Source organism: Athene noctua, chromosome 5 (assembly GCF_965140245.1).
Source record: "Athene noctua chromosome 5, bAthNoc1.hap1.1, whole genome shotgun sequence".
Taxonomy (NCBI): domain Eukaryota; kingdom Metazoa; phylum Chordata; class Aves; order Strigiformes; family Strigidae; genus Athene; species Athene noctua.
Window position 1 is genome coordinate 34,922,176 of NC_134041.1, and position 26,933 is coordinate 34,949,108.

A 26,933-nucleotide genomic window follows, 5' to 3' on the forward strand; every position below is an offset into this window, starting at 1 on the left:
GTTACTCTGCATGTCCTGTGGCTTATGACTGTAGCTCTTAGAAGAGTTAACAGTGTGCTCGTTGTTACTGTGCTGGACAAATCAGCACATTTTTATTATTATTGCATTTGGTGAATAACTTTTAGACAATTGCACTTGAGGTCCACAAGCTAAACTTAGTGCTGGTTGCAGTAGACAAAAGATGATAATATTAGATTTTATCCACTGTGGGTCTCCAAGCTAGCTTTTCTTTTCCAAAAAATGTAAATTTATGTAATGCCCTCTTTTTACCACTGTTATTTTCCTTTTTTAAAAAAAGACAGAGGCTCATAAATATTATAACAATGGGAATTAACAATACAAACATGCCACTTATTAAGGCACATTTTTAGTAAAACTTCTGTTAAATCTTTGATCTCTGAGTTGCATCCAGGCTTCAGCTGCTGCCGTGGGGTGACTGGTGAAGAATTTGATGTACAGGGGTGATGGCCATTGCCACCTGTGAGGACAGAGCTTCAGTAGGTTAGGCACTGAGCAGTGCTTTGCAGTTTGCATAGACTGTCTATCTGTTTATTTGAATAGCCAACTAAAGGAAGGCTGTTTGCAGTCTGACTCCTTCCAGTCAGTTGTTGTGTTAAGCTAAAGTTTGCATATTAAAGTTAGTAGTCATAAGTCATGTGGCTGAAAAGCTATTTAAAACAAAGAAAAAAAGTGACTGCATTAAGGAAATGTGAACTTGCTGGGTTAGTTTGGCTCTTTTTCTGTCTGGTTAAGAATCTGGTAAAAGTTGTTTACTGCAGTTCTTAAGCTCTTTAAAAAAATTAATTATACCCAGGTTAGAGTCTGAAAGCTAAAAGTCACAAGGGGATATCATTTGGGAAGAAACTTTAAATAGCTTATTACATCTTCTAGTGCTAAGCACCTTGGCTTACTCCACTGCTTCCTGAGTGTGGTGGGAGGGTCTTCCTAGTGGAGTGTGTGTTGGCCTTGGGGGACTCATTGTGATTGTAGGCAGCATCTCCAGTGATACTTGCACTTCTGGAAAAATTCACACAGCTCCCATCACCTTTAATACAAGCTGAGGGTGTCCTTCAGAGCATAAAGCAGAAGGCTTAAAGTTTGTTGTTTTTTTTTTTTTTTGTAGGTGGTGGCAAGTAATACTTACCTAGCTTATATTTTCAGACTCAGCTAATTGGGTTTAGTAGTCTACTACAGAAATTTGCAATCAGTTAAAAGTGGAGCAGCATTTTAATTGCATTAATGGTTAATCATGAAAACCTTCTGTTTCTATGTATGTTTGTCAGCTGTTTGAGGAATAAAAACATTCACTATAACTTGGGATGACAAAAGTATTTTCACTTGGTTGGTTGTTGGAAGGGACAAGGGAGAACTGTGACATAGTTCTAATGGCAGCTCATGAATGATATGTAGTGGGATGAAGCCCAGATGTGTAGGACGCTATTTGCTGTTGGGAAATGAAAGGTTTCTGCTTATGTGCCCTTAGCACAGAAATCTGTCTGGAGGCTGGTTAAGAGTAACTCTGTCATTATTCTTATTTTCCTAATCCTTGGCAGGTAGCTATTCCTAAAGGTCTTCAGGAAGAATTCTAGGCAGAGCTTTACAATTAATTGGATACAAAAAAGGAAGCTTGAGAAGAGAGCATTAAATCAGATAAAGCTCAATGCTCAGCACTGTTAGTAAACAGTTCTTATGGAATAATTGTATACCAGGTTTTTTTGGCAGCAATCCTGGCTTAGGCATTTTAGCTGTCCCAGCTGATCATTCCCAATCTTTTATCATCTCTTCACTTGCAGTGGTAGAAGTACTTGAGAGCGTGTGCAGGAAACAGGGCTAGAAGACAGATCTGATAAGAAAAACTATTTTTATATATATAAGTAAAATATGGGCAGGCAGGGGTGTGTATATATAGATGAAACCTACATTAGTCTTCTGATCTCAAAAATTGTCAAAATTGCCATAGCTAGGAAGTAGCACTCCGATGGAAATGCAAGATGGGAGCTGCTTAAACTGGCACTACTCATGAAGTGAATGTATGTAACCATACCCAGTGTGCGATTTTCTTAAAATTTCTTCTTCACCATCAAGAAGTAAGTCTTGACATAGGTTAGAAATGTATGCTAGGTTGCATCCACTGGGTTACCTAATTCCCATTTGAATTACAGAAAAATCTTTCCTTCCCCTACCACACCCTCAGCTTTTTGCCATATGTGTATTTTCAATGATCCCAGTAAATCAGAATCTGCCAAAATTGTGTGAGAAGACATTTATTTGACAGCTTGAAGATACAAATAACTCATTTGCATAGTCTAACCTATGCATTCTTCTACTATTTCACTTGAATCATGATACTTACAGTGGATAGTGAAAATTTTCTGATGCCTAGTGCTAAACTTGTGAATCCACTCTATAAATCAAAAAGAAACGTGGAAGATAATTGCCACTCAGGTATTCTTTGTGTTATACAGTGGGGAAGCTATATATTCCCTGCGCTGTAGACTACATAATGAAGAAATAACTAAATATGCTTTGATCTGTTCAGTTCCAGGCCAGAGGGCTACACTTTCACTCCATTGCAAAGACGTGGCACTGGTAAAAATCTACACAACTCTGACATTATACCAATAAAGTAGTAGAGTTGGGATGACACATAATTTTGTGTGGTGAAACAAGAATTTTGTAAAAAGCTGTTGTAATGACCTTTTCTATTAAAATATCTTTTTTTGTTGTTACTGTTAAGTGTGGGGGTTTTTAAATTTGTAGTGTATTGGTTCTCATGTTTGTCTTTGGAAGTATCCAAAGGTGTGGGAGCTTTTTGGGGGGATATTTTGTTTTTAATGTTGGTTATAGTTTTGCATCAGGGAAACATCCTTGTTCTGAATTAGGACTTGTACTTAGTGACAAGAGAGTTTAGCTGCTCCCTAGCAAGGCACACTGTCTTGTTGTGTCTGTGTTGGGTTTTTCACCTTTTGCACAATCACCTCTAGAGGTCTGGACAGCTTTGGACTAATGAGCAATAGGGAGGCAGACCTCCACAGCAATCTAGTCCCAAATACTCCAATATTGGTGCCTAAAAATGGGTTCATATTTTGGCATCAGAACAGACATGCTCTGTTAAAGTATCTCATGTGTCAGTCCTTGCCTAAAGAACTAAGGAAGTTTAAAAAAACAAATATTTTTTTTCTTCTTCACCTGGTATTTTTGCAGGACCTGGTTTCTGAGTAAATATTCTGTAGTTCGAATGATACATTTTTAACTATGCTCGATTTGAGGAATGTCTGACTTGTGTGCTTGACTTCTGACTGCAGTTAGTGAGAGTTCAGGCAATTTGGGATGTGGCTAAATGTGCAGTTAGACCTGTAAGTTGACTGGCTATATGCATACCATTAAAGATGAGCAAAAGAACAAAGTTGTGCCTTCACTGCTTTTCTTGGACTGCAGAAACTATTCTGAGTACTGACACACTGATATTTCTCTTTTTGCAATGTCTACTATTTTCTGTTGACTGTATGCTTTTTTGATGTCTTACCTTAATTTAATGCCACAAAGCTTTTCAGCATTGTTTAGATGAACACTCTTACACAAGATTAACTTATACATTGTGGTACTGTAAAACTGTTAAACCCTTTAAGTTCCTCAGAAACTCTGCCTGAACTGATGGTTCATGGTTAGTATCTTCAAAGTGCTAAGAACAATTCTTCATCACACTCTTTAGAAGTACTGTAGTTTAGCGTTGCACAGGCCTTTGTCTCAACTGCGCTGAGTCTCAGACCTGCTTCTGTGCATTCATTCTACAGAGCTGTGTCCACGTCGATGACTGCAACTTGATTTAGACTTTACAGTTTTGAGGTTCTTACTCTATGGGTAAACTAACCTTCTACAGGAACTTCCTGTGATGCTTTGAGAGAACTTGCCATTCTTTCTCAAAATCGTTTTTGGAAATGGTTCTGAGCTGGCAAGTAAAGTGCTTCTGCTAATGTCTTTTCACTTTTATCTATTCTGAATGCTTTGAAGGCCTGTGTTTACCTACACTGATGAAAGAGCCTTGCAGTTTGAGGTAGCACTATGAGGATAAAAGAAAATGTACTTGAAGGTTATTACAGTGTTTTTGCAAACAGATCACATAAGCTGGTGGCACAACAGCATGTGAAAGACAGTAGATACTGTTTTTTTGGTACAAGTTGGTGAGTGCTCAGATGGTGAGAATCAGTCATGTCACTATTTCGTCCTAGAACGATGGGTTAGTAAGTGACATGAGATACTGAATAACCTTTATACAAGTGAGAGGAGATCAGATCATGCAGATGGGGGAAGTGATGCCAGCCCAGAGCTGCATGGTTATTGCCATTCCAGGCGCCTTCTATATCAGTAATTGATTTGATTAGTGTTGGCAAATGGGCTGTAGCTGTAGGCTTACATGAAATACTAACATCACTGCTTGCAACTGGAAGTATTCCCAATGTCCCTCAAATGAAAACTCTGGGAGTGCTGATGTCCTTCATGTTGCCACTGTTTGTCCCTGAGAGGAGAACATTATTACTGAAGATGTGAGTGATCCTATTCACTCCTTTCTGGGGCCTTGCTTGACCTCTGGGGAGGTTGGTGAACTCTGACCCTGGTTGCAGAATTGTTTGGGAAGATCTGCCCTCTGTATGGCTCCTGCGAAGTTCTTAGTTCTGTCCTGACAACAGATAACTCTACTTGATGCTGACTAGGCCATACTACCTCTCTAGCTTCTAATCTAGATGCCGTTCAAAGATCTGCTCTTTACCGAGCTCACACCAGAGGGCAGCCAGAGCTTCGGTGTGATTCTGTGGCACACTGGCCAGGGCTGGGGCTTGGCATCCACGGGCGCTGCTGGAGTGAGCCCTTGCTGCCTGCGGAGAAACAAGGCAAAATTCTCATTTGATCTCAACTGCATGTGCTGTTTTAGCTTAGCTGGAGTAATATTGCTTTTCAGATCTTTATTTTATATGGAAAGAAAGCCTTTCCAAAGGATTTAATGTTCTAGAATTGATAAATGTAATCCATCAACTGACAGGGAATAGAGCTAGTGGTTTTACTATATGTTTAAAACCCATTCTATTATTTCCTTTAGAACAATGGTTGGCAGGGGATAGATTTGAAGCAAACCAATTTGCAGATAGCTTTATTACAGGCATTTGCTTTAAAGAATTCCCAAAGGAGGATGATACCAGGTAGAGTGGTAGGAGTGGGAGCATGGCAGGATGAAATATATGGATGAATAGTGAGTCCTTATAATGGCTCTTTTGATGATAGTGTAGCATTTTAGTAAATAAACTTCACAGATAAATGACTCAAAGCCATACACCCCCCCCCACCCCCCCCTTAAGACTGTTTAATATTCTAGGAAAGGTTTTGTGTAATCTCTTGGGTGACTTTCAAACAAAGTAAAACCTACACTTAGCAAAAGGTACTCATAAATAGAGGCCCCCAAGCAAACGTGTGTGATATAGTAGACGTTAGTGATGGCTGTTGTTGAAACTCCAATGAAATAAAACTTTGGACAATTTAAAAAAGAAAAATGTCTAGATTATATGGAAGATAAGTACATCTTAACTTTAATGGAGCTTGGGAAGTACTATATGGTCTGCTGAGGCAGCAGTTCCATGTAAGCTACAGTTGTATTAAATTGGCACCACTCCAGTTCCATGCTTTTCTTTTGCCCTGACAGCATAATTGTATGCCATTTTGTATGATAGTACTCAGCTGATCTCTTTGAATTGTTTAGGGCACTAAACTAGCAGAAATCTATGCACTTTTTTATTTTTCTATTTATTTATTTTTGGCTTGGGACCCTGACTCAGCTGGCTGAGCTAAATGAATGCCATTACTGGCACAAGGACAGGGCAGGAATGCCTGCCCAGGACTGGGAAAGAATGAAGTGCATGAGTGCCAAGATAGCTTAAGGTGAACTATCAGGAAATCACAGCTATAGGAAAACAGCTGGTTAGAATCACATTTGATACCAATTAGGAAAGCAATTGTTGAAGGGGCAGAGAGAAGCCTGTGGTACAGCTAGTGTGGTTGGGAAGTGTTCAAATATGTGCTGCCATTGCTCACACACCCCAGTCCACAGCCCAGTTGACTTCAATTTGATGTCCTGCTGTTTCTCAGTATACAAAGACATGGCAAAACCCACGAATAAAGTTGATTCTGTTTCAGTTCTTTCTGGTAACTGCTGCTAGATACTCTGAGGTTGAGCGTGCTCACATCGGGCTTTTCCAGCTAGAGTGTATATATTATGTCAGGCAAGAGACTTTTTTTTATCAGTTAGTGAAGCTAGTGTCTGTTCAGAGGCACCTTTCCTTCACACTTACTTACAGCTGTTTCCAGAAAAATACATTATTTTTTGCAGCCATGTTTGTTTTGGGGATGTTTGTTCCCTTCTGTTTACTAAGAGCAGTTAATGATCGGTCAAAATCAAATGTGGGAGAAAGAAACCACAGAATACTCTGTGTGCCTATAAGTGTTTAAGACATGCAGAAGTTGGTAGTACCAGAATGGTGAGTTACTAGATTTAGAATCACAGGTTTCAGTGCTGGGTATATCATTCTCAAATATTCCTTTTTGTTAAATGCTTTTAGCTTTGTTTTTACCATTTTTACTACTTTTATGAATCTGGAAAGTTAGCTCTTCACTTGAAGTTGTCTTTTGATAATTTTGCGTTTTCCTCATGTTCTCCAATTTTTTTTCATCCTAGAAATTGGTCCAGTGACAATAACAACAGATCCCACGAAATTTCAATTCGAACTCAGGGAACTTTATGTTCAGGTGAGTAACTTGTTTGTTGTCTGTGTGGTTCTGGCAAAAGCCCTGTTCACTCCCTCTGATCTTTTCTCTCATGTTGATGTTTCTGTTACAGTGCTTCATCAGGATGTAGCCTGTTTATCTCCATTTTCTCTGCACAAACTGTCATCTTCTTGTCCTCTGGTTGTTTTAATTTATGATTAATTACCTTGTCTTAGTTTACGTAATTGTATGGGGAGTCAGTTCAGCAACATAAGAAAGAATAGTTAGATAATGCTAACATTTATTTTGCATTTTAATTAGTCCTGCCACTTGTTCACAGACACTTTTATGAACTGTTTTACTGTGTTTTTCATTAACTAGGTACGAAAGGACTGTAAGACCCTTTAAGTATTACTTAAATATTGTCTTTGCTGCCATGTGTTACTTAGCACTGACTGATTCAAAGGCATCAGGTAGTCTCAGGTACAAAGAGTATGTGCAAACCCTGTGAGTTGTTTCTGGAGCTGTGCTCAAGAGAGAAGTGGAAGTTTTTGAACTCGCACACCAGTATGTCTCCCTTGGTGATCTTCCTCTGGGTGAGAATGAACCACAAATGAGATCTGGATTGGGTGATGGAAAGAAAGCCAAGTATTGGAATGGAGTTACCCTTACTGAAAGAAAATATGATCCTATTGTCTTGTCTTTTAATCAAGCAAAATGGTTTTGATTGGTTAAGAACCTTGCTGGAGAGTCAATAGTACCAGACACACCAGACACTCCCTTATAAAACTGGCACATGGTGTAATCCCTGTAATAGAAGATTGTTTGGAAGCCAATAGTGCTAGTTTGGGAAGAATAAATAGCTTAAAAGTTGGCAGAAAGATCAAAATTCAGAGAAAACAACAGTAAATTTTCAAGGAGGCAGAAAATGCCAGTTGTTATGCTTTTCTCCATCATAGGGAAACTTAAACTTTAATAATCCTTTTAGTCTTCAGTTTTTGTTTTCCAAATAGATATACTGGAAAATAATTGCAGATATATCTAAAAGGTATATGATGAAGCTTTTAGGAATTTAAAACTCTTAATTTACAAGTTGTTTAAAAGTTACTGTCTAATGAATTTAAGATTTCTTTAATCCCGATTGATTGCATATTTCGTAATTACTTTTGAGATGTGCTCATTCAGCTTAAATAAGACTTCCACTGATTTACATTCATTCATTATGTAGGTGAAGGGCCAAAATATAAATTAAAGTGATTAGAACAGGACTGATAGGGCATCTTGTAGCTTATTTTTTTTAAAGAGTTAAGCAGATTTTTTTGTGTATTCTCATATTAAATATAGTTTTCACAACTGACACTTATTTGAATAAGCAATATGCTTAAATCTTGTCTATATAAAAATCTTTTAAAGTGTATTCCCGTAGTTTGAGTGTTATATGATCCTATAATACAGATGCCAATACACTTGCATCAACTGTTATGAAAAGGCCTTATTTGAGTATTTCTCAGTGTAAAAATTACAACTTAAAGTAGTGTTGTGTAAGAGTTGATAACACAAGCAGATAAAATTTAGTATTTGATTTAAAAAGTAAGTGGATGCAAGCGATTTCAGTAAATAGTATATAGATTTTAAATTTAGACCTAAGAAATACCGTATGATCTGAGCTAACAGCCTAAACTTGTATGTCCTGTCCAAACTGAATGGAAAATGAGATTTGAGCTTTACTTACCTATACCTTCCCAGAAAATTTCACAAGGTAATTGTAACCATATTTAATTGCAGTTTGGAGAGAAAGGCAGGAAACATTTAAAGGAAAATTTTCTTTATTTTTTAAATAAAGCTAATACATTTGTTTCATAGTTCTACTTAGATGCCTTTTGAGACTACATCTCTTCTGCATTATGAGAATAATAAAGTTCATGCTTGTTCTCAGAATAACCATTTAGCTCATCAGTGCTTTTCCTATTATATGTAGAAAATAGATACTGCCATGTAGAATATTACATGAGACATTCTAGTAGAGATTATCCTGTTTCAAATAGGTGTCTGTAGAAAGTAGCTGTTATCTTGATGTTGCCTATAAATTAAAGCTTTACGTGGAAGAATCATTCCTGCTCTTGCAAAGTGAATATCATGGTCAGCAAACGAAATAACTGGCCTATGCAGATCTGTCCCATAGGATTGTATAAGCACTGTCAAGATGACATTCTGATGTGTGTCAAAAACATTTCAAGAATGATATCTTGAATTTTAGGCTGTCTGGAGTCTACCACTTGCTTTTCCCACAAAAGTAAGACTATGTTTAGAAAGGACTGACTTATGAAAAGAACAGTGGTGATGTACCTATTCTTTAATGTAGAGGAGTTTATTGATATTCTTGCTTTGAAATTGGTTTAAAGATAGCAATAGATTAAAAGTTATTACTGACATGAAGATTTCATTGGGGGTAGCTGAAACTCTTAAGGGGTGGGGGACTGTGGGAGGCAAGGCTTTTTTCTGGTTATTTTGAATGTTTAACCTCAAAACAATTATTGATGGCATCTTGAGAATTAAAAGTAGATGCAACAATTGCATTTTTTTTTTTCCTTCCCAGTGTGTGGAGATTTGTGTCTAAGTATGTATGAAGGCATGTCAGTTATGGAAATAAAAGATATAACTTTTATATTTAATCTTGAAAGTGCAGAGATCTGTTGCTGTTTACAGGGGCAGGTTTTACAGTTTGTATGCAGCTCTTGGGAAAGTTCTGCTTCAATATGCCAAGTTAAATGTTATGTATGTTAAAATGAACTTTTATTTAAACAGTATCTTCCTCTAATCTTTAGAAGAGAAATGGATCCTTTTATATAAAGTTAAAGTCATACTTGGAACCATTTTGACTGAATGAACATACGGTGTGAAAAACCTCCAGCTGCACAGCTGTCTCCTTAGCAGTACAGGTCACTGGCAGCACTTCACCTGTGCCCCCTCTGCTCAGCTCCCTGCACTGGCTGCCCTGCAGTGTGAGGTCTAGGTCAAGTTCTTGCTGTTCTGGTATTTAAAGGTCCTCCTGGAGCTCAGCACTGCTTGGCTGAGATCATTTCCCATCTGCATTGATGACCATGACCTCACATGACTGCTGCATACTGCCAGAGCAATTAAATTCTCAGACAGTAAGGGAGCGTGTGAGTATAGGAAATGGAGCTGTCACAAGAGCTGGAGCTAAACAAAACATGGTGCTCCCAGAAAAGATAAGAGTGACTGTGACACCAAAAATTTTCAGGGCTAACCACAGCCCTTCCTTTGACTTTATTTTCCCTAAGGAATTGTTGCAGTTGCTGCTTGTGAGTGTGTCTGACAGCACTCTATAGCAACCCTATGATGATTAGGATAAAAAATTTATTAGAAGCTGAGACAGTATGTCTTTGAATGTAAAAGTAACTTATTTGGTATGTTATTTTTTCTTACAAAAATGCTTTGTTTTTCTTGATTGTGAACAGGGTGGTGGAGATTGTCCAGAGATGAGCATTGGAGCAATAAAGATTGCTCTAGAGATTTCTCTTCCTGGTTCTTTCATCTATGTATTTACTGATGCACGATCCAAAGATTATAGACTTACCCATGAAGTACTTCAACTCATCCAACAGAAACAATCACAGGTACAGGAGGGGTTTACATTCGGAGCTAGTTTATATATTTAATGCCCTGTTTTCTCAATATTGAAGGGTAAAATTATTCTCTGAGAGTCAGTGAAATATTTTTACAGAAGGGATCATAATACTGCCGTTTTAGGGAACTTCTAAAAATAGTTAACTGATCTGGTTAGAAAAAACTTAAAGGAATATCCCTTTTAATATTGTGAATTAAATAGTACAACTGAACCTTCTACCAGTACATGTATTCTTGATCAGCTTACCACTTATGTGGATGTTTTTATATTGCTTTGAAATAAGTATTCTGTAAAGTACAAGTGCTGATAGATGGATAATATTTCTAAAGTGATTCTTGTCTGTTCCTTTTCCTCTTCATTATTTTTACCATCAGTAGTAAGTTCAGTATGGCTGTCCTTCATGCAAAGTAATATAAACCCATGCCAACTGAAACAATTCTTTTGTTGTCATGCATTATGTCTTAATGCTGTCTTTACAGTGCTTTCCTGAAAGTTGCACCATGTGCCAAGTGATTTTTTTTTTTGTTTGTTTGTTTTGTGGTGGTGTTTTTTTTAATGCAGGTAGTATTTGTGCTGACTGGAGACTGTGATGACAGGGATCACATTGGTTACAAGGTCTATGAAGAAATTGCCTCAACGAGTTCTGGTCAAGTTTTTCACTTAGACAAAAAACAAGTTAATGAGGTAACTTTGCTTGAATTTGGCAATATATAGAGAAAACAAGGCAGGGGCTTATAATTTAAAATTTAAATGGTCTGCTTGTGGGTTATGGAGCATAAGGGGAAATTCTAAATGTTCTACTGTTGGTATGTGGATTCTGCTCTACCTTTCCCTTCCTTCTTTTTCCATCTGCTATATCAGAATGCAGTTCTGCAACTTTTATTTGTTAGGGAAGTGTGAACTGTCATATCTAAACAGAACCTCACCAACTTCTGTCTACCTGTGCCAGAAGGCTTCTAGGAGGGGAGCCTTTAAAATAAGGAGCAGATCTGTATTCTGAGTAGCCCAGTGGCTTTCTACTTTGAGAGTAAAGTCTCATTCAATTTGTTAACAAGAAAAGGATTGCTGATAAGCCTGGACAAAAATGTTTCTTACATTATGGACAGATAAGTGTGAGTTAGCAGGTTTCCGTTGTTCACAAAGTAACTGTGGTAACTTTTAAAATGAGGCTATTATTTCAATACTTTTGACAGCTCTGCTGACCTACTGGTAAATGTGATTGCTGACCCACAGCCTTGAATGACTATTTTATTTGAAAACTCCAGTGAGTCTTAGGCAGAAATGAAATTTCAATAGTGAATGAGAAAATAATTTGGAGAGAGATGAAACCACGTGTTCGTTATCTGGGGAGCTGGAATTGTTTATAAATGTTGTAAACACTTCCCTTTGACTTCCTGTTACAGGCAATAACTAGATGATTTTTTTAAAATAAAAATTTACTTAGGTTTGTTCCTTTTTCTTTCTTGCTTAGAACTTGGACAATGAAAGCTGTTGGAAATAAATTGGTCTTCTACTGTTGCTGCCTAGAAAAATTAGAGTTCTTATTGGGATGCTATAAGTAAGGTATTGGCAGTGATGTGAAGGTGATTAAAAGGAGGAACTTCCCAGAGGATTTATCCTCCAAAAGTTAGATAGGTTAAAAGTAACCAGAAAATAAATTAGCTGTTCTGACCTACATGTGCAGTTCCTGACCTACATTTTGCTATTATTTGCATACAAAGGGTAAAATTTGTCTCTGTGAGTCTCCATGCAATCCCTTTATACAGAAGAGACTGTGGTACTCCTGATGGGAAATGCTTTTTGCCATGACTGAAGTTTTAGGATAGAGTTTTTATTTGATTGTATTGGGTTTGTTTTCTTCTGCCTGTAGGAGGTAGAAGTGAGCAGAAAAAGCCTCTTGTAGGTTCTGAGCAACACCATGTTCTTAAGTGGAGCTGGCATGCACTGTTTTGTCAGCTGCCTGCCTCTGCTTTCTGAACTTGTTGGCATGTTCCTTCTTTATAAGAAAGCCAGCTTCTGCTTGGATTGTTAGTCTTTCTTTGAGTTTTGAGTAAGTCTTGAAGCAGGGGGTTTCAGTAGCTACTTTTGCCTCCTTCCTGCTTCATCTCATTTTCTTTGAGCAAAAAATGGGGTCTTCATCTGTGGGCTAGGCAGCCCATGGCCTGCACAAGAGCAAGAGATTTAGATCAACAAGTGATGATATCAGTAGGTTCTATTCTTGCAGGTTTTTTTTGAGGGGGAGGGAAGAGTATGGTGCTCTATGTAACTGTGCCTCCTTTCAGTGGCCACAGGCTGTAAGTCATTGCCTAGGTAAAAAAAACCACCTCTAAACCACTTTCAGAAGTCTTCCATTATAATTGCTGAACAATTTGCATTAAAACCAAAAGACTGAAATAATTTTAGTGCAAATGAACAGGAGATGTAGTAATCTGCATTAGCTGTTTTACCGTATATACTTCAGGCAAGATTCAACAGAAATAAAACCTGCCCTCCTTTTTGAGTAGTCAATGGTGTGTGAAGAACAAAGTTTATAAATACTAAAACATATTCACTGTTTTGGGCCTAAGATAGCTAATGCTGAATTGTAGATTAGGAAAGAGCTATAAAGTCACTGACACTGAATACCCTGCCAAACCAATGTCTTGTTTTGTTAAAACACTTTTGATTGTTCTACCCCCAAAAAACCCAAACAAAGCTATTTTTAGTGTATAAAGTTTCAAACCATTACTCTTATGCTTGTTCTTTGTGTATTAAGTGCAGAATGAAGCAATATTATAAGATAGCTACAAGGAAACAAAACAAAACAATACTTGATACTTACCCAGTGCTTGTGTTATCAAGAAGACTAGGAAAACCTAGTGCCTTTTTTCACTTCTGAAAAAGATGTTATGATCTCAAATACTACATTAGCTTCATCAATCAACAATAAATTTGACTAAGTTGTAGTGGGTTCAGTCCAGCAAAGTGTGAAATGTGTAAGTAACTCCACTTACTTGTTGAACGAAGCTCTTCTAACAGTATGAGAGGAAGGCTGTATTTTGACAAACTTGTCATGGTTTCTATGCATTAGATTAACAAGCATAATCTTAAAGTCCAAAGCATAAGTTTTAGTTTTATTATCTAAAACTCTTCTAGATTTTTTGATTATTTTTTTTTTTCCCCTTTATTTGGGGTATCAGCTCTACCATCATCTCCAGAGGTAACTCTGTACTCAAAAAACATGACAGGTTTCTAATAGTGAGAGGTCAAATACATTTTCATCATATTCGGTGAGATTTGATTAATTACCTGATTCCAGGTCTATAAGGGATGAAAAGTATTTTGTGATCAGGGTCCTTAAAAGGGAAAGGCTTATTGTTCAAATCTTGATTTTTTTGAAGTTCTACTTCCATTAACAACTTGTGAATACTACTGTACTTAACTACAAATTGAAGTCTTCATCTTCAGTTTGAAATTTTTCAAACTACTCTGTAGTTTTGAGATTTTTTTTTTTTTAATCCTGTTGTATCAATTCGAAAATGAATGTCCTTCTGTCCAAAGGAATGGTAGCATTCTCATTTTGTCTCTAGTGTCTCGGAAAGGTTATTGTGCTTGTTTTGTCGAAGGATTTCACTCCTAATCTTGAAAGGTGTTTCTCTAGGGTGAGATTTCTTTGGCTGCAGTGAGGTTACATGCTGCTTCTGTAGGCTCAGGGCTTAATTTGCAGTAATTGCTCAAAATTAAAATGCATTGAGAATACTCCTCAAACGTGGGGTAAACTCTCCTGTTATGAACAGGTTCTATGTTTTCATAAATGTATCCAATTTTATTTGTGCCTTTCCAGAAGGTACTAATTGTGACTTGAACTGAGGTTATATTACACCACACTTACTTAGTCCCCTCATAATGGAGTACTGCAAGGAAAATCCTGTAAATGATTCTGATGCCCAAAAGTTTGTACTGATGCCAGAACTGGTGGTAAGATGAACAGTGATGATCATCAGAGTATGAATATGGTACATCTTAAAAATAGTGGAGATTAGTTAGTCATTGGTTGTTTAGATCACATCTCCAGGTTATTTTGATTCTTTGTAGTAAAAATGAGTCATTACTGTGTCAGAATTGGACTGATTGGTATGACTAAAGCAGGGAGTTCACAAGACCTGAGCTAGTGAATAGTAGTTTTCAATTTCTTTTATTATCGAAACACTTGTTTTTTTTTTTTTCTCTTATTCTAACATTCCTGTAAGAAGGGAAAACTTTCCCTAGGCTGCTTAAAAATACAGCTTTCTTACTGGTTTTTAGAATAAGTAGGATGTTCCATATACACAACATTGATGGGAGGAGAACTGAGAGTGACATGGCATTAACTTTGGTGGAAAAAGGGAGTGGTGTTCAGTGACTTGAAAGGTGGATGAGACTAGATGGGGGAAAAAAAAAGGTTGAATTTTGGGTGAGAAGCCTTCCTAACTTTGAAGAGCTTGAGTTTCAACACAGAGGAACGTTTCAGTCGTGTGTTTTTATATGTGTAATAATTGTTATATGTATAATTATTTTCATAGTATAATCTTCACATGTACTGTCTCAGTCATAATTTTAGATGTCCATTTAACAGCATTATTAAGATATTTTTCTCTTTGGGTGGAAGTATGAACCTACATTTACTTAAGGGATGAAAGAGTTAACTTCAAATCCTATTGCTTTGACTGTTTGAGAAATAGTCTCGAGACCCAGAATAAACAAATGGGAATAGAGACCATGCTCTACAGATATTCCAGGTTTCAATATGCATTCCAAGAAATGACCTGCCAGCAGGGCAGGCTGCAAGAGCAAATTCTCTGGAGAAGTGTTATAAATTATTTCTGTATTTGCCCTTCCCCCTCTTATAATATTCATCAAGTCACATTTTGGCAGAACAACAAAAGCTGCTGTTGTTTTGGGGGCTTTTTGTAAGTGTCCCAAAGGAAAAAAGTAATCTACTTCCAAACCAGTGTTACAGCAGTATTGCAAACCTCTTTGGAATGACAGAGTTGGGAAATGGATCTCCAGAATTGCCTATTGAACTTTGGGGAAAAATTTAACTATACAAGCAAGTTACTGCCAGACTTAAGACAGCTGGGTCATTCTGTTGCCTTCCATCTTCATTTTTGAACTTGAAAAACTCTCAAAAACGACGGTCGGATTCCACTCTGAATTTAAGACCCTTACTCTTTCTCAATAAGTTTTACTTCTGATACATGATTGGATTGAAAACAAAAGTGTTCTTGCTTTCTTTTTTCTGAAATGGCAGTTGCACAACATAATTATTCCCTGGCATGATGCATTTTATTTTTAAGGGCAATTTCTGCTATAAGAGAACTCCTGAGTAACCTCGGAGGCATCAGCCAGAGTGCGTACATTAATAAACTGGAATTTTAGCTGAGGTTTACAGAGTTGCTGTAGTATCTATGTCATTGCTGTATCTATTCACATAACACTGAGATAGAAATGTAGTGTTGTTCAAGGAGTGTGAATAGATTAAGGTGATGTGGCTAATGTAACAATTTGGCAGTTATACAAAGTAATTGCACAACTGAAAATACAAGAATGAGGACAGAACCCTTGTCAGTTTAGTCAATGTACAGTTATAGGAACCAAAGGTTCTAAACCTCATACTTTATATAACTAGATCAATACTTATTAAATAAGGAATACATTTCCATATGCCTAAGGTCAGGCATACTTGGCATAATGTGTGCTTGAGAGCCTGTGCCTAATATTTAGTGTTGATTGAACTTCCCTGAAGATCTTGAGCCAGCCCCACTTTACTTTGTAGTCATGGTAGGGTAAAATATAAAATGTGTTTGCTTGCTCTTCAGAAATATTACCCGGTTTTATAGACCTACTTACTTTTGCTTCATAGATTTTAAAAGTGAAAGAAGATGCAAACTCTTAAGATTCCCCCCCCGCCCCAATGTAAGAAATGATGGGAACTACAGAAGTAGGAGGCACTTCTTTAGAATCTTAGCAGTGATTTGTATTCATGCCCTCATCTGACTAGCTACCTGTTGGAATGAAAGAAGAAAGACCAAACTTTCATTAAAGGTATATGGGGTGGAAGAGTTCAGTCTCTAACCACTAGCTCTTTAGGAAAAATCCATGCTGACTGGTCTGTCACCTTTTGCTTCATGTGCCCAGAAAGATAACAAATAATTGTGTGTCATTAATACTAAAAGATAATCAGAACCAGAAGAACCTTATGGTGTGCTTCAAGAGCGGATAAACATTCTAATTCCATCAGATACACAGGTGGAAACCTAGTGTCCTTGAAATTTGTTACACATCTGAGATAAAACTATGGCAATCCTTGTCTTTTACATCTATTCCATTATCTAAATTATCAAAGTATAGCAAATGAGTAAAAGTGTTTAGAAAGCTCTTGCATAGTGGAAAACTGTTTTCATTAAGAACAAAAAACCAACTTGGTGAAGATTTAAAGGTTTCAGCTTAGTCTTTGTTCTGGATTTAGATTGGATCTTGGTAAATGGTAAAATGTTTTTACATCCCCAGAATTTGTTTTCATTGCCTGCAAATTATCTAGTTCCAGTAGGGACCACAAAACTTAGTGTGTACTCAGCCATCCAGTTGAAAATTCCCTTAATTCGAACTCAGCTGGTTTAAATTGATCTAAAAATCCGAGACTGAGTTGTTTTTTTTTCCGTTGAAGCTGACATTTTAAAACCTTCTGAAAGCAAAGGGATGTTTATATGCTAACTCAAACCTTAAACTAGTCTAGTGGATTTGGATAGTTTTCGAATGAACATTCTTATTTGTCAGATAAGAGTCAAAGATGGGAGCAGAGGGAGGAGGGTGGAGATAGGGGAAAATCTTTCCTTTTCTTGGAAAGAGAACATAGCTAATTCTCTATGTTGAGATTTTTTTAAGGAGTCTAGTGATAACAATTTTGGCGGTCTTCAGTATGTGAATGCCTTTTTGTGTACTAGTAGCTGTATGTTCAAAGTGTTATGTCTCAGATATGTCATCTCTCTGACTTTCTTAAGAAGTAGTTTTATTGACAGACTTTCCCAGCTACACTGGGAAATGCCGTAAGGAATCACATTCAACATGTAATGCTGGAAATCAATCAAATCACATCCCTGATTTACAACTTCTGAAATGTCATTTGTGAATTCATACAGACTTATTTCTGGTTTTATGCAGACGTCTGGATCACGTAGTGGTAGTTCAAGCTGCACTTTGACAAAGTGGTATAGAAGCTAACCTCTTGGACCTGTGTTTTCCATTAGTAATGGATTTGGTGAGACAGCTAAATATGTGCCCTTCAGGTTAGATTTTTGACCCAATTTGATTGTGTTCCAATTAACTATTTACTGGCTTTTATCAGGGATGCTTAACTCCCTTTTCTGCCAAGATGTATCCCCACCATGATGACAACCAGCCTGGTGACATGCAGTGAACTCTGTGCTAGATTGTCTCAACAAAGAAACCAAAAAACTTAGTTTGTTTCCTTCTACGCCCAAAAGTGGTGGTTGCCTCATCTCTGCAGAACATGCCCAAGAGGTGCTGACAGTCTGATTTGAAGAAAGGTGGCCCAGCAGAGGTCGAACCAGTCTTTTTATGCCATATGTTTTTTTCTGTCCAAAGACCAGCAATTTCCCTTAAAGTGAGAGTAGCATCACAGTTGCAAGTACACTGTTTCAGCAACAGACCTGTGAGGAGTTGAGGTGTGAGGCAGGCTCCTTTCTTACAGCTATTTGAATTGGTGTTGATATTTTTGTGGCAGGGTTGTTTGAATTGACTTTATGGTTAACAGAAACTACTTTTTTTTTTGTCATTGACAGGCTAAAAGAGAAAAAGAAGATTGGATTTACTTCAATTTCTCTACTGAAAATTCCTTTTCTAATTTGAAAGTGTTCTTTATTCTTCTCTTGAAGCACACTAGGCTGCTGTACATCATTAACTATTGCTTGTGTTTCCAGTGATAGGCTACAAGGCCTCATATAATTACCTTAGAAATAAAGTAAGCTTTTGGAACAATTTCCACGGCTCAGCCTGTCTGCCAAAAAGGATATCTGGGGCTCACAAAAGTATTTCTTTTGATTAGATTTTTGTTTTGAAATAAATGGTTGCATGCTGATAAACTTTCCACTGGAGAGCCTTCCTGCTTGCCTCCCCCAAGTTTGTTGCAGTAACATGTTCCAGCGGTGGCTTGAAGTGAACTATGCTGTGTGAAAGTCAGATTTTTTTGTAAAGGAAAGTAATATGTAGTAAACTGAGATGCAGTTAGGAAAAAAGCCCCACAACAAACACAAGTTTTAAAGCTGGAAGGACCTGTCAAATTCTTTTGCTGAATTTGTGTGCTATGGAGTATTGGTGACTGTGGTTTAAGACATTTTGCTCCACTTTGGGTTGTTTTCAATCCAGATCCTTTTAATTATGATTCTAATGATTGGCTTGCAGCCTGACCCCAGAAACAAAATAAGTAGGGGCAGTGAACCTTAAGAAGGAGAATGAGCAATTGCAAGGAGGGAAGAATTATTTATGCTGGTTTCACGCAGAAACAATTCCTTCATGTGCCTGTACATATGAACTACAACATATAAAACCTGAGCACCCCAAGGAAGTAAGCAATGGCAAGATGATAATTTGGCTCCAGGTACATTTTATAATCAGCATGCCTGATGTTAGGCATTGTTTTATAACTACTGGTAAGAGCTGCTGGAATAGTATTGCCAGTACTCTGATTTTAAGATGCATTTTTCTTGTTGTAGTTGCTGTCAAAGGTCAGCAAAGTGCTTTGGGATCACTGAGATCATGTATGCTCTCAATTAGTAATTTTATCATTAGAATTCTAACAAACTCCGTTGTCATTCAGTGCACGAGCAGCTTAGAGTAATGCTGAACCAGTACCTTGTGTTGGTTTTATAATGCGGAGAGATGGTTTGTAAGCTTTAGTAGTTCCGAGAGATTGACCTGGATAGAATTGCGTGTTCTTCCCATCTGTATTTTCTATTCCAGGTTATTTTTACTGTGAAATAATGGCTTTAATAGAAAACTGGACAAATGAATCTTCTCTCATGAGGCTAGAGTATGAGAGTGAGCCAAGTTGCTGAAGGCTTGGATCTTCTCTTTCCAACTGTGAGAACTCTTTCCAGTGCACAGAACTGGTCTAGGAGTGCTGGATGGGTGGGCTTCTGTCTCCACCCTGCTGGTTGCTGTGGTTGCTGCTCAGGAAGAGGCATGTCAGGTTGATGGTCATGAGTTGGGAACGAGGTAGTGATGACTAGAAGACCCCAAAAATATTTAAAATGTTACATAATTTCGTTGTTGTTGTGTTTTTTCAAAAAAAAAGTAATTTGGGAATAAAAGACTTTTTCTCCCATTCATAACTATATTATGTCATTCTACCAAACTTTCAGCTATGTAATGTTAACCCTTCTGAGCTTATGAAAGAATTTTGTGTATAAATACTAATGTGATTCTAATTCTTATATATATTGGCAAAGCTTCTGCAATGATGCCTTACCTTGTAACTTGATTTATTTTGCTTAAGTCTCTTGAAATCAGTTTAAACTAGACAGGAAAATTCCTTCCTACTGAAAATTCACATAAGTTCATTAAGTTTTACTGTTTGTTTAAAAATTTACCTGCGGAGTTGAGATCCTGTAACTAAATGGAAACTTTTCTATATACCTAGTACAAAAAAAGTGTCATCTCAATATATGTAAGTAGAACAGATCTGAAATTTCTTTTGGAGCAGTTCTGGATCCAAATGTATAATTTCTAAAGGCAAAACTTAAAATTAGCTGGATCTTTTTGAAGCCTTGTGATTTTTGTTTCAGACTTATCTAAACAGAGCTGCTAAATAGCTGGTGTCACTAGCTGTTGCAGAAACTGTATTTCTCTCTTGGGTCATGTTACTTCAGGGATTTTGAGTAGTACATTTAATTTTACTGTGATGTCTGTATGCTTCTTTGAAAGTCTGGCTAAGTACCTTGCTTATGCAGACCCTTGTGGAGAGGGCACGTGGCACTGTTACCTGGTCGATGCTGTTTCACTTCACACTGTGTTGGGAGCATTCGTCATGTCTCAGGTGAGGCATTACTAGTAGTGCAGGGAGAAGAATTTGTGAAAATGTGTCCTCACCATTTTGAATGCCTTTTGGAATGATGTCTCCATTTGTTTAAACTTCTTTCACATTTGTACAAAGGTTGCTCGGTGTTCACAGTATAAGAACAAGTACGTTTGCATTTAAAACAGGTTGGAATTTAGTTTCTATCACAAAGTTATCTTGAACAGAAACCTATGGTATAAGCCATTTTTTAAATGGGGGGAAAATACGTAAATTATGCCTAACAAGCCAAGGAAGCGAGGTGCTTTTGGGTTAGTGTGTTGAATTGGGTCCTAGAGCTAAGGACTTACTCTTGGGTCCTCCATTGCTGACGGATGACATGTCCAGGTTATTGTTGGTTTCCAGGTCTTGTATACCAACCAGTTGTACTGGCATAATTGAAAACTCCTTTAAAAGATGTTTCTGAATGCAGCCATGGTTAACTGTGATGTAAAATCATGGTTCAATGTAACTGTGAATCACATTCACAATGTTAGAAAAACCCATATTGCTTCAGTGGGATTAATGTACAGAGACGATGTAGTATATTCCTCTTTCCTCTCCCCAGTGCCACAGGGCTTGTGGTCAGTACACAGGGGTTTCTCTCTGCTGCTCTTTCCTCCTCACACTCTCCTTCACTGTGATCTCTCCCATGGGCTGCAGTCCTGTCAGGAAAAAGCTTATGTGGGGTCCTCCACATGCTGCAGGGAAATACCCTCAGGCTGCAGGGAGATCTCTGCTCCTGCACCTGCAGGACCACCTCCCCTCCTTCTCTCACCTGAGTACTCTAGGAGTGTATTTCACACTTTTTTTTCCCCTCACCCTTCACTGCCTAAGCAGCACTTTGCCCTTTCTTCAGTGCATTTACACAGTGGTGCCACCAGCATGGCTGAAGGGCTCAGCTGTGGCTGTGGCAGGGCTGTTGCAGAACTGACTGGGGCAGCCTCTGATCTCCTCACAGAGGCCACCCTGATGTCAACACCTTGCCACTGAGACCAAGTATGTGGATAAATCAGGTTCTATAAACAAATTTTGTAGTAGTGTCATCTGTCTGTATTATTCTAATTTTATACTTAAGCAAAATATCATCTCATCTTCTGCCTGCCTGCCACAAACTTGAGGTGTAAACCCTATATGATGTGCTCTGGGAAATCTGGCATCACTGGTACTGACCTAATTTCTGTCAGTCTGGGTCATATTACTGGTACTGGGTGATCTGATAGTGCTTAACTCCAGAGTTAATAGCTGAAGGTGTATAGGAGAACCCTTAGACTCTGCCTGGGTTTTGGCTATCTTTGGTTTTTTGTTACTTTCACTTGAAATAGGTGATAATGTAGACCTCTGCTTTCCTCTTTTTTAAAAATATTTTTTTAATTTGATAATTATTGCTTAAAAATGTTTAAGGGCTATAATTCTGTAAGGCACAGATTTGGTATTGGTCACAAGAATTTATCTTCTAAAGCATTGTTCCCCTCTGACCTGTATGCTCTGCCTAACAGCATTTTGTATTAGGTACTCTAGGGGAAAAAAAAAATTGAAAAAGTTCATGGATGGCAATTATTCAGTACATCTGGATGAGGGAGTTTTCCTTCTTTCTTCAGGCAACTAATAGTTAGCTGATGACGAGAAATATGCATAGATTTGTATCCCTAATTCCTTTTTAAAGGTGTATTTGTGGATGTTGTGTATCCAGGTCTCTTTCTGACTCCTCCTCATACGGATCATGGCTTCAGTAATATCTTCTATTAAAATTGCATATTTTTAGGTATTGTTTTAAATATATTTGCCATAATGTGGCAAATAAGCCTATTTACTTCAGAACTGATAACTGCGCTGGTAAGACAACATGGTTTTAGTCTTTGTTTTTCCAGGCTATCTGTTTTGTCTTACTATGTATATTGATTCTTAAATTGCATAGTAGAAGTTGAAGTATACCTTTGCTTTGATGTTGGTGCATTGTTTCCTGTATATTCCTGGCATGCTGTTTTCCTTCTATATTCCTGTACTCTTGGGTGTTCCTGATACAAGTTGAAATTAAGTTTGTGCTGTCTCCAGAGCATCTTTGAAATGGATGCAGTGGGTGATTGTATTAGTCAAGTCCTTTACCCTGCTGTGTTTGTTCAGGGTGATGTGGTAGCTGCATGTCATCAGACAATAGTCATAGGTGCAAGTACTCCTATTATAATAGAAGTTAACACGGAATCTCTACATGAAAGTAGAGGAAGTATTTCAACAGAAAATATTTCAACAGCAGATACTGTTGACAGTATAATAACAACTGTTATTTTCTCTTCTAGGTGTTAAAATGGGTTGAAGAAGCAGTTCAAGCCTCCAAAGTACATCTCTTGTCTACAGACCATTTGACCATGGCTGCAAATACTTGGCAGATCCCTTTTGATCCAAGTCTGAAAGAGGTTACAGTGTCCTTGAGTGGTCCTTCACCAGGAATTGAAATTCATGATCCATTAGGTGAAGTTATTCCTTCTTTTGTGACAGCAATGAAAAGTGAATGAAAAAGACAAATAGTCTCTACTGTCCCTGATAGGGGAGGCTGTATTTGTGATTCATAAATGTCTTTCACATTTTGAAAACCAGTATTAGATTTTCAAGATACTTCAAAATTTTACTTTATTTTAAAAATACAAAATCTTTGGATATACGTACTGCTGATATTGAAATTGTTCTAGCTGTTCCATTTTTTTTTGACTGAGAGGAAACTGGAAATCCTCCCTATTCTGACCACTTCATCTCACCTCTATCTACCTTCTTACTGTTTGTCCTTACATTGAAAATTTCTGGATGTTTTTGTTTTCCATGTATTTATGTAGTTACTGAATCATCATTTAGGGGTTATAGATGGTGGTTGTTTCTGTGGTGAAAGGTAAGCCAAGGTCTGGATTCTTTGAACTGTGAGAGCATACAGAATCAAACCCAGTCCCATGTGCCCATCTCTAGTTGAACAGTGTGTGATGGGGAAGGCAGTGACAGATTTGGTTGCTAATTTGTAATTGAAGATATTTTGAACAAATCTGTTGTTCATGGTTATGTTGATGCCTTAGGAACCTGGAACAACAGCACTCCATAAATATATTCAGATCGTACTTTGTATTCTCTGAATGACTTTTGGCTAAGGATATAGCTTAAGTTTTAGTATCTTGGAAATACTTGGAAATACCCTGCAATATAATCTGGTCTGTCCTCTACTTAGGCATTCTTCTTTATGTAGAGGAAAGAAATTTGCTCAGTGTCTCTCTTCGAACCATGTTAACACACAAACCTGGGTGCAACCATCAGGCTTAGCTGGAGCTTTGACCCCATTTATGTGTTTTCCTTTCTTATAGGTCAGCTCTGTGCATCTAAATCCACATAATTTCAGTGGTGTTAGTTGAGACATGTCCAGTAAGTTCTTAAAAATTGACACTGAGACATGCCATTCCCAACTTCACCTTTCCCTTTAGTGTTCTAAAAGAGCAAGATGGGTTTTAGTGCTGATGGTGCTTCATAGTCAGCCCTGAGGGAGCAAAATGCCTCTATAGAGAACTAGTTCTTGTGTACAACCATCCATATGTTTGCATGTATAGGTATACATATCAAGTGCGGTATGGTGCAGTGGAAACTGGCTCTCTTTTATTGATGTCTAGAATGGCTAACAGCCTAAATTCCCTGTGAGGATCTTGCATGTGTTACCCCACTTAATCACATGCTAATGCCTATCTGCCGGAAGAACCTGGCTTATCAGTATTTTTACTTGTGCAGTTTATCCTGCTTGAAATAAGTCTAGAGGATGGAAGAGTGAGTGGGCTGGCAGGTAGGTCATGCTCTAAAGATCTCCTTCGAGGGAGTTTGCTTCCATGCTGCCTCCTTTCACTGAGAGCAAAGTATTTTCTGTGAAGAAGAGAATTGGTTTTACTTAGAGTTTCTGGGTTTCCCACAGCTCTGTATGGTTGTAGGCTGTATTAAGTTTCCCAAGTGAATGAAAAGAGGGAAAATAAATGAGCATTTTTAATATTCTAGCAAAGAATTACAGGGAATTTTGACTTTTCTAAATGTCATTGACCACTAAGTAGCCAGTAAGTCAAGTATCAAAAATACATCAGTACAGAAGAACAATATTGTATTTACTCTGCGTTCTTTTAAGCACTACTGTGTTTACTGGGGTTTTCTTTACAGGCAAGCAGATAAGTAAAGGATCCGGACTGAATGAATTGCTAAATATCCACAACTCTGCAAAGGTAGTAAATGTCAAAGATCCAGAGCCTGGAACATGGACAATTAAGGTAATGTTACTGCAGAAATCCATGTATTACTTGTCCTATAGCTTACAAGGGGGTTGTATAATGATTTACTGTATTATTTATCATAGATATTCATAGAAGAGATTGTGTTATAATAAATGAACTTTCTGAAATTCTTATTAAGATGACAACATATATTAGACATGATTATCTTAAGTCAAATCCTTAGGTCATCCTTTTCCTTTGGATGGAAAAAGGTTGAAGTGAGCACCAAATTTTTTGGAGTGTAGTGAGCAGATACTCCGTAGTGAGCATGGACACAGAGGGGCTGTGCTGTGGAGATGATGTGCACTTTGCAGGCCAGAGATTTCATTAGCAGGTTCATAATGTTGATAAATACACATTTAATTCAAACTCCTTATCAGCAAATTATTTAAATACTACAGTATGTAAATACATTTGTTCATGTGAGTGCTACAGTTGCAAAATGAACCCTGTCACGTCCCTCTCAGACGAGGGAGACAAGTGACTCAGATTTGCAAATCCCCAATGGAGCGGACAAGTCTCCAAGTCCAAACATTTATTAACTACCCACAATGTACTAATTGAACACACAATAACTGGCTAAGGATATAGCAAGTTGCGGCAAGCAATACAACATGCCTTGCATTTCTTAATGGGAAGGGGAGAAGAGGGAGATGGGGGGAATGGGGAAATACAGATCACTGGTCTGGGTTCCTGCGCTGATCCTGCCAGCAAGGGTTCCAGGAGGCAGCTGTCTTTTTCACTTCCATCCATATTCTTCACTTCACGGCTCTTTCCAGCCGCCCCTCTTTCTTCCCTTCCCCCCCCCCCCCCCCCCTTGATTTATACCCACTTTCCTTGGGTCCGTCCCCTAGGTTGACCCACACACCTACGTATCCCATGTACAGGGAGGGGTAAGGTGTTTCATGGGATGATCTAATTGTCATATTAGCCTTCGTTAGCATAGTGAGGGGTGTTAACTTTAATATGCATTTCGTGAATAATGAAGCAAAGTTCATTCACTAGACAGATGGCCCTTGAAATTTGCCCAGGTGCACCAGAGCAGGGCTGTCCTGTCTCCATAGAGCTCCCCCCTGAAGCTGCATCTTGTGTTATTGGGGTAGCCTTATCAGCTTTGACCTCCACAGAATGCACCCTGTGACTCATAGTTTTGTCTTGTGAGTTGAGGCATTTCTTCAATCAGCCTCAACTTTTGCTTTTTCTTAGTTTCTCCCAGGCCTGGTTTCTTGTCTCTCTCAAACCCTAAAGGATTTGGAAATGCTAAGAAGTTAAGATCAACATGATTATCAGTAGTAACCAAACAAAAGGATCATTAAGACTCTGCTAAAATGGTCATCTTGGAACTGACTGCAGCAACTTTGTGACCCCTTGATCAACCTCCCTAGGCCAAAGGTTGCTGTTCCCTCAGCAGTCTGTAGGAATGCTCCCTAAGTGTTTGGCTGAAGGCTCCTTCTGCTGAGCACGATCAGTGTGCACTGCAACAGATGGAGAGCAATCCTACCTGCTGGTTCTGAGAGTTGTAGCAAGTAGCCAGCTCCCGAGTAAAGATACATTAATGTATTTTGCTCTGAAATGAAAGAACAAAATGCCCTAGTGGTGAAAGAACCACTTAGAACTATGGTTTTACGGGATTTTCTCTGGGTGACAGTGCTAGCTTCAGTGTTTGCCGTTGGTCACATGTTCCTGTGCTGCCACATCATAATTGAGGCACGTGGTGAACAAGGTGTGTAAATGCAATAATCTCCAAGAGCACTTACGACCCATTGCTGCACAAAGAGTTTGGAGCTGTGAATTGAAGCCAGTGTAGCTGAAATCTTCACTGTTTATAGATCGATAAATGTATGTATAAAATTTAAATTAGAAACAGAAAATAGATTGCTTTGATTAGCCTTAACCCCTAATTTAGCAGAGATTCCAGTTAACACAGTGTAGCAGGCCAAAAATTGCTTACCTACAACCATAATAAGGAAAGAGGGTGACCAAGAGCACTCTTAGAATAATCCAGTAAACTGGAAGATGAATCTTGTGATTTGGCTAGACTTAGGTAGTCTAATGTATGTATTAATAATTTTGGTTTATAAAGTATCCTTTATGTCACTTTAATCAACTGTTCAAAATCTAATTGTACCAAATGTGAATGAAATGTTTGCCCTATGGATAACAC

General features: G+C 38.0%; 1 protein-coding gene across 1 annotated transcript in view; it reads left to right on the top strand.

Moving 5' to 3' along the window:
• Window positions 1-26,933, top strand: part of HMCN1 (hemicentin 1) — a 211,555-nt gene that overhangs the window by 22,997 nt on the left and 161,625 nt on the right. Inside the window, exons 2-6 of the mRNA XM_074907071.1 lie at window positions 6,722-6,792; window positions 10,230-10,388; window positions 10,961-11,083; window positions 22,787-22,958; window positions 24,660-24,766. Coding sequence (XP_074763172.1) covers window positions 6,722-6,792; window positions 10,230-10,388; window positions 10,961-11,083; window positions 22,787-22,958; window positions 24,660-24,766 — 632 coding nt within the window. The remainder of the gene's footprint in view (window positions 1-6,721; window positions 6,793-10,229; window positions 10,389-10,960; window positions 11,084-22,786; window positions 22,959-24,659; window positions 24,767-26,933) is intronic.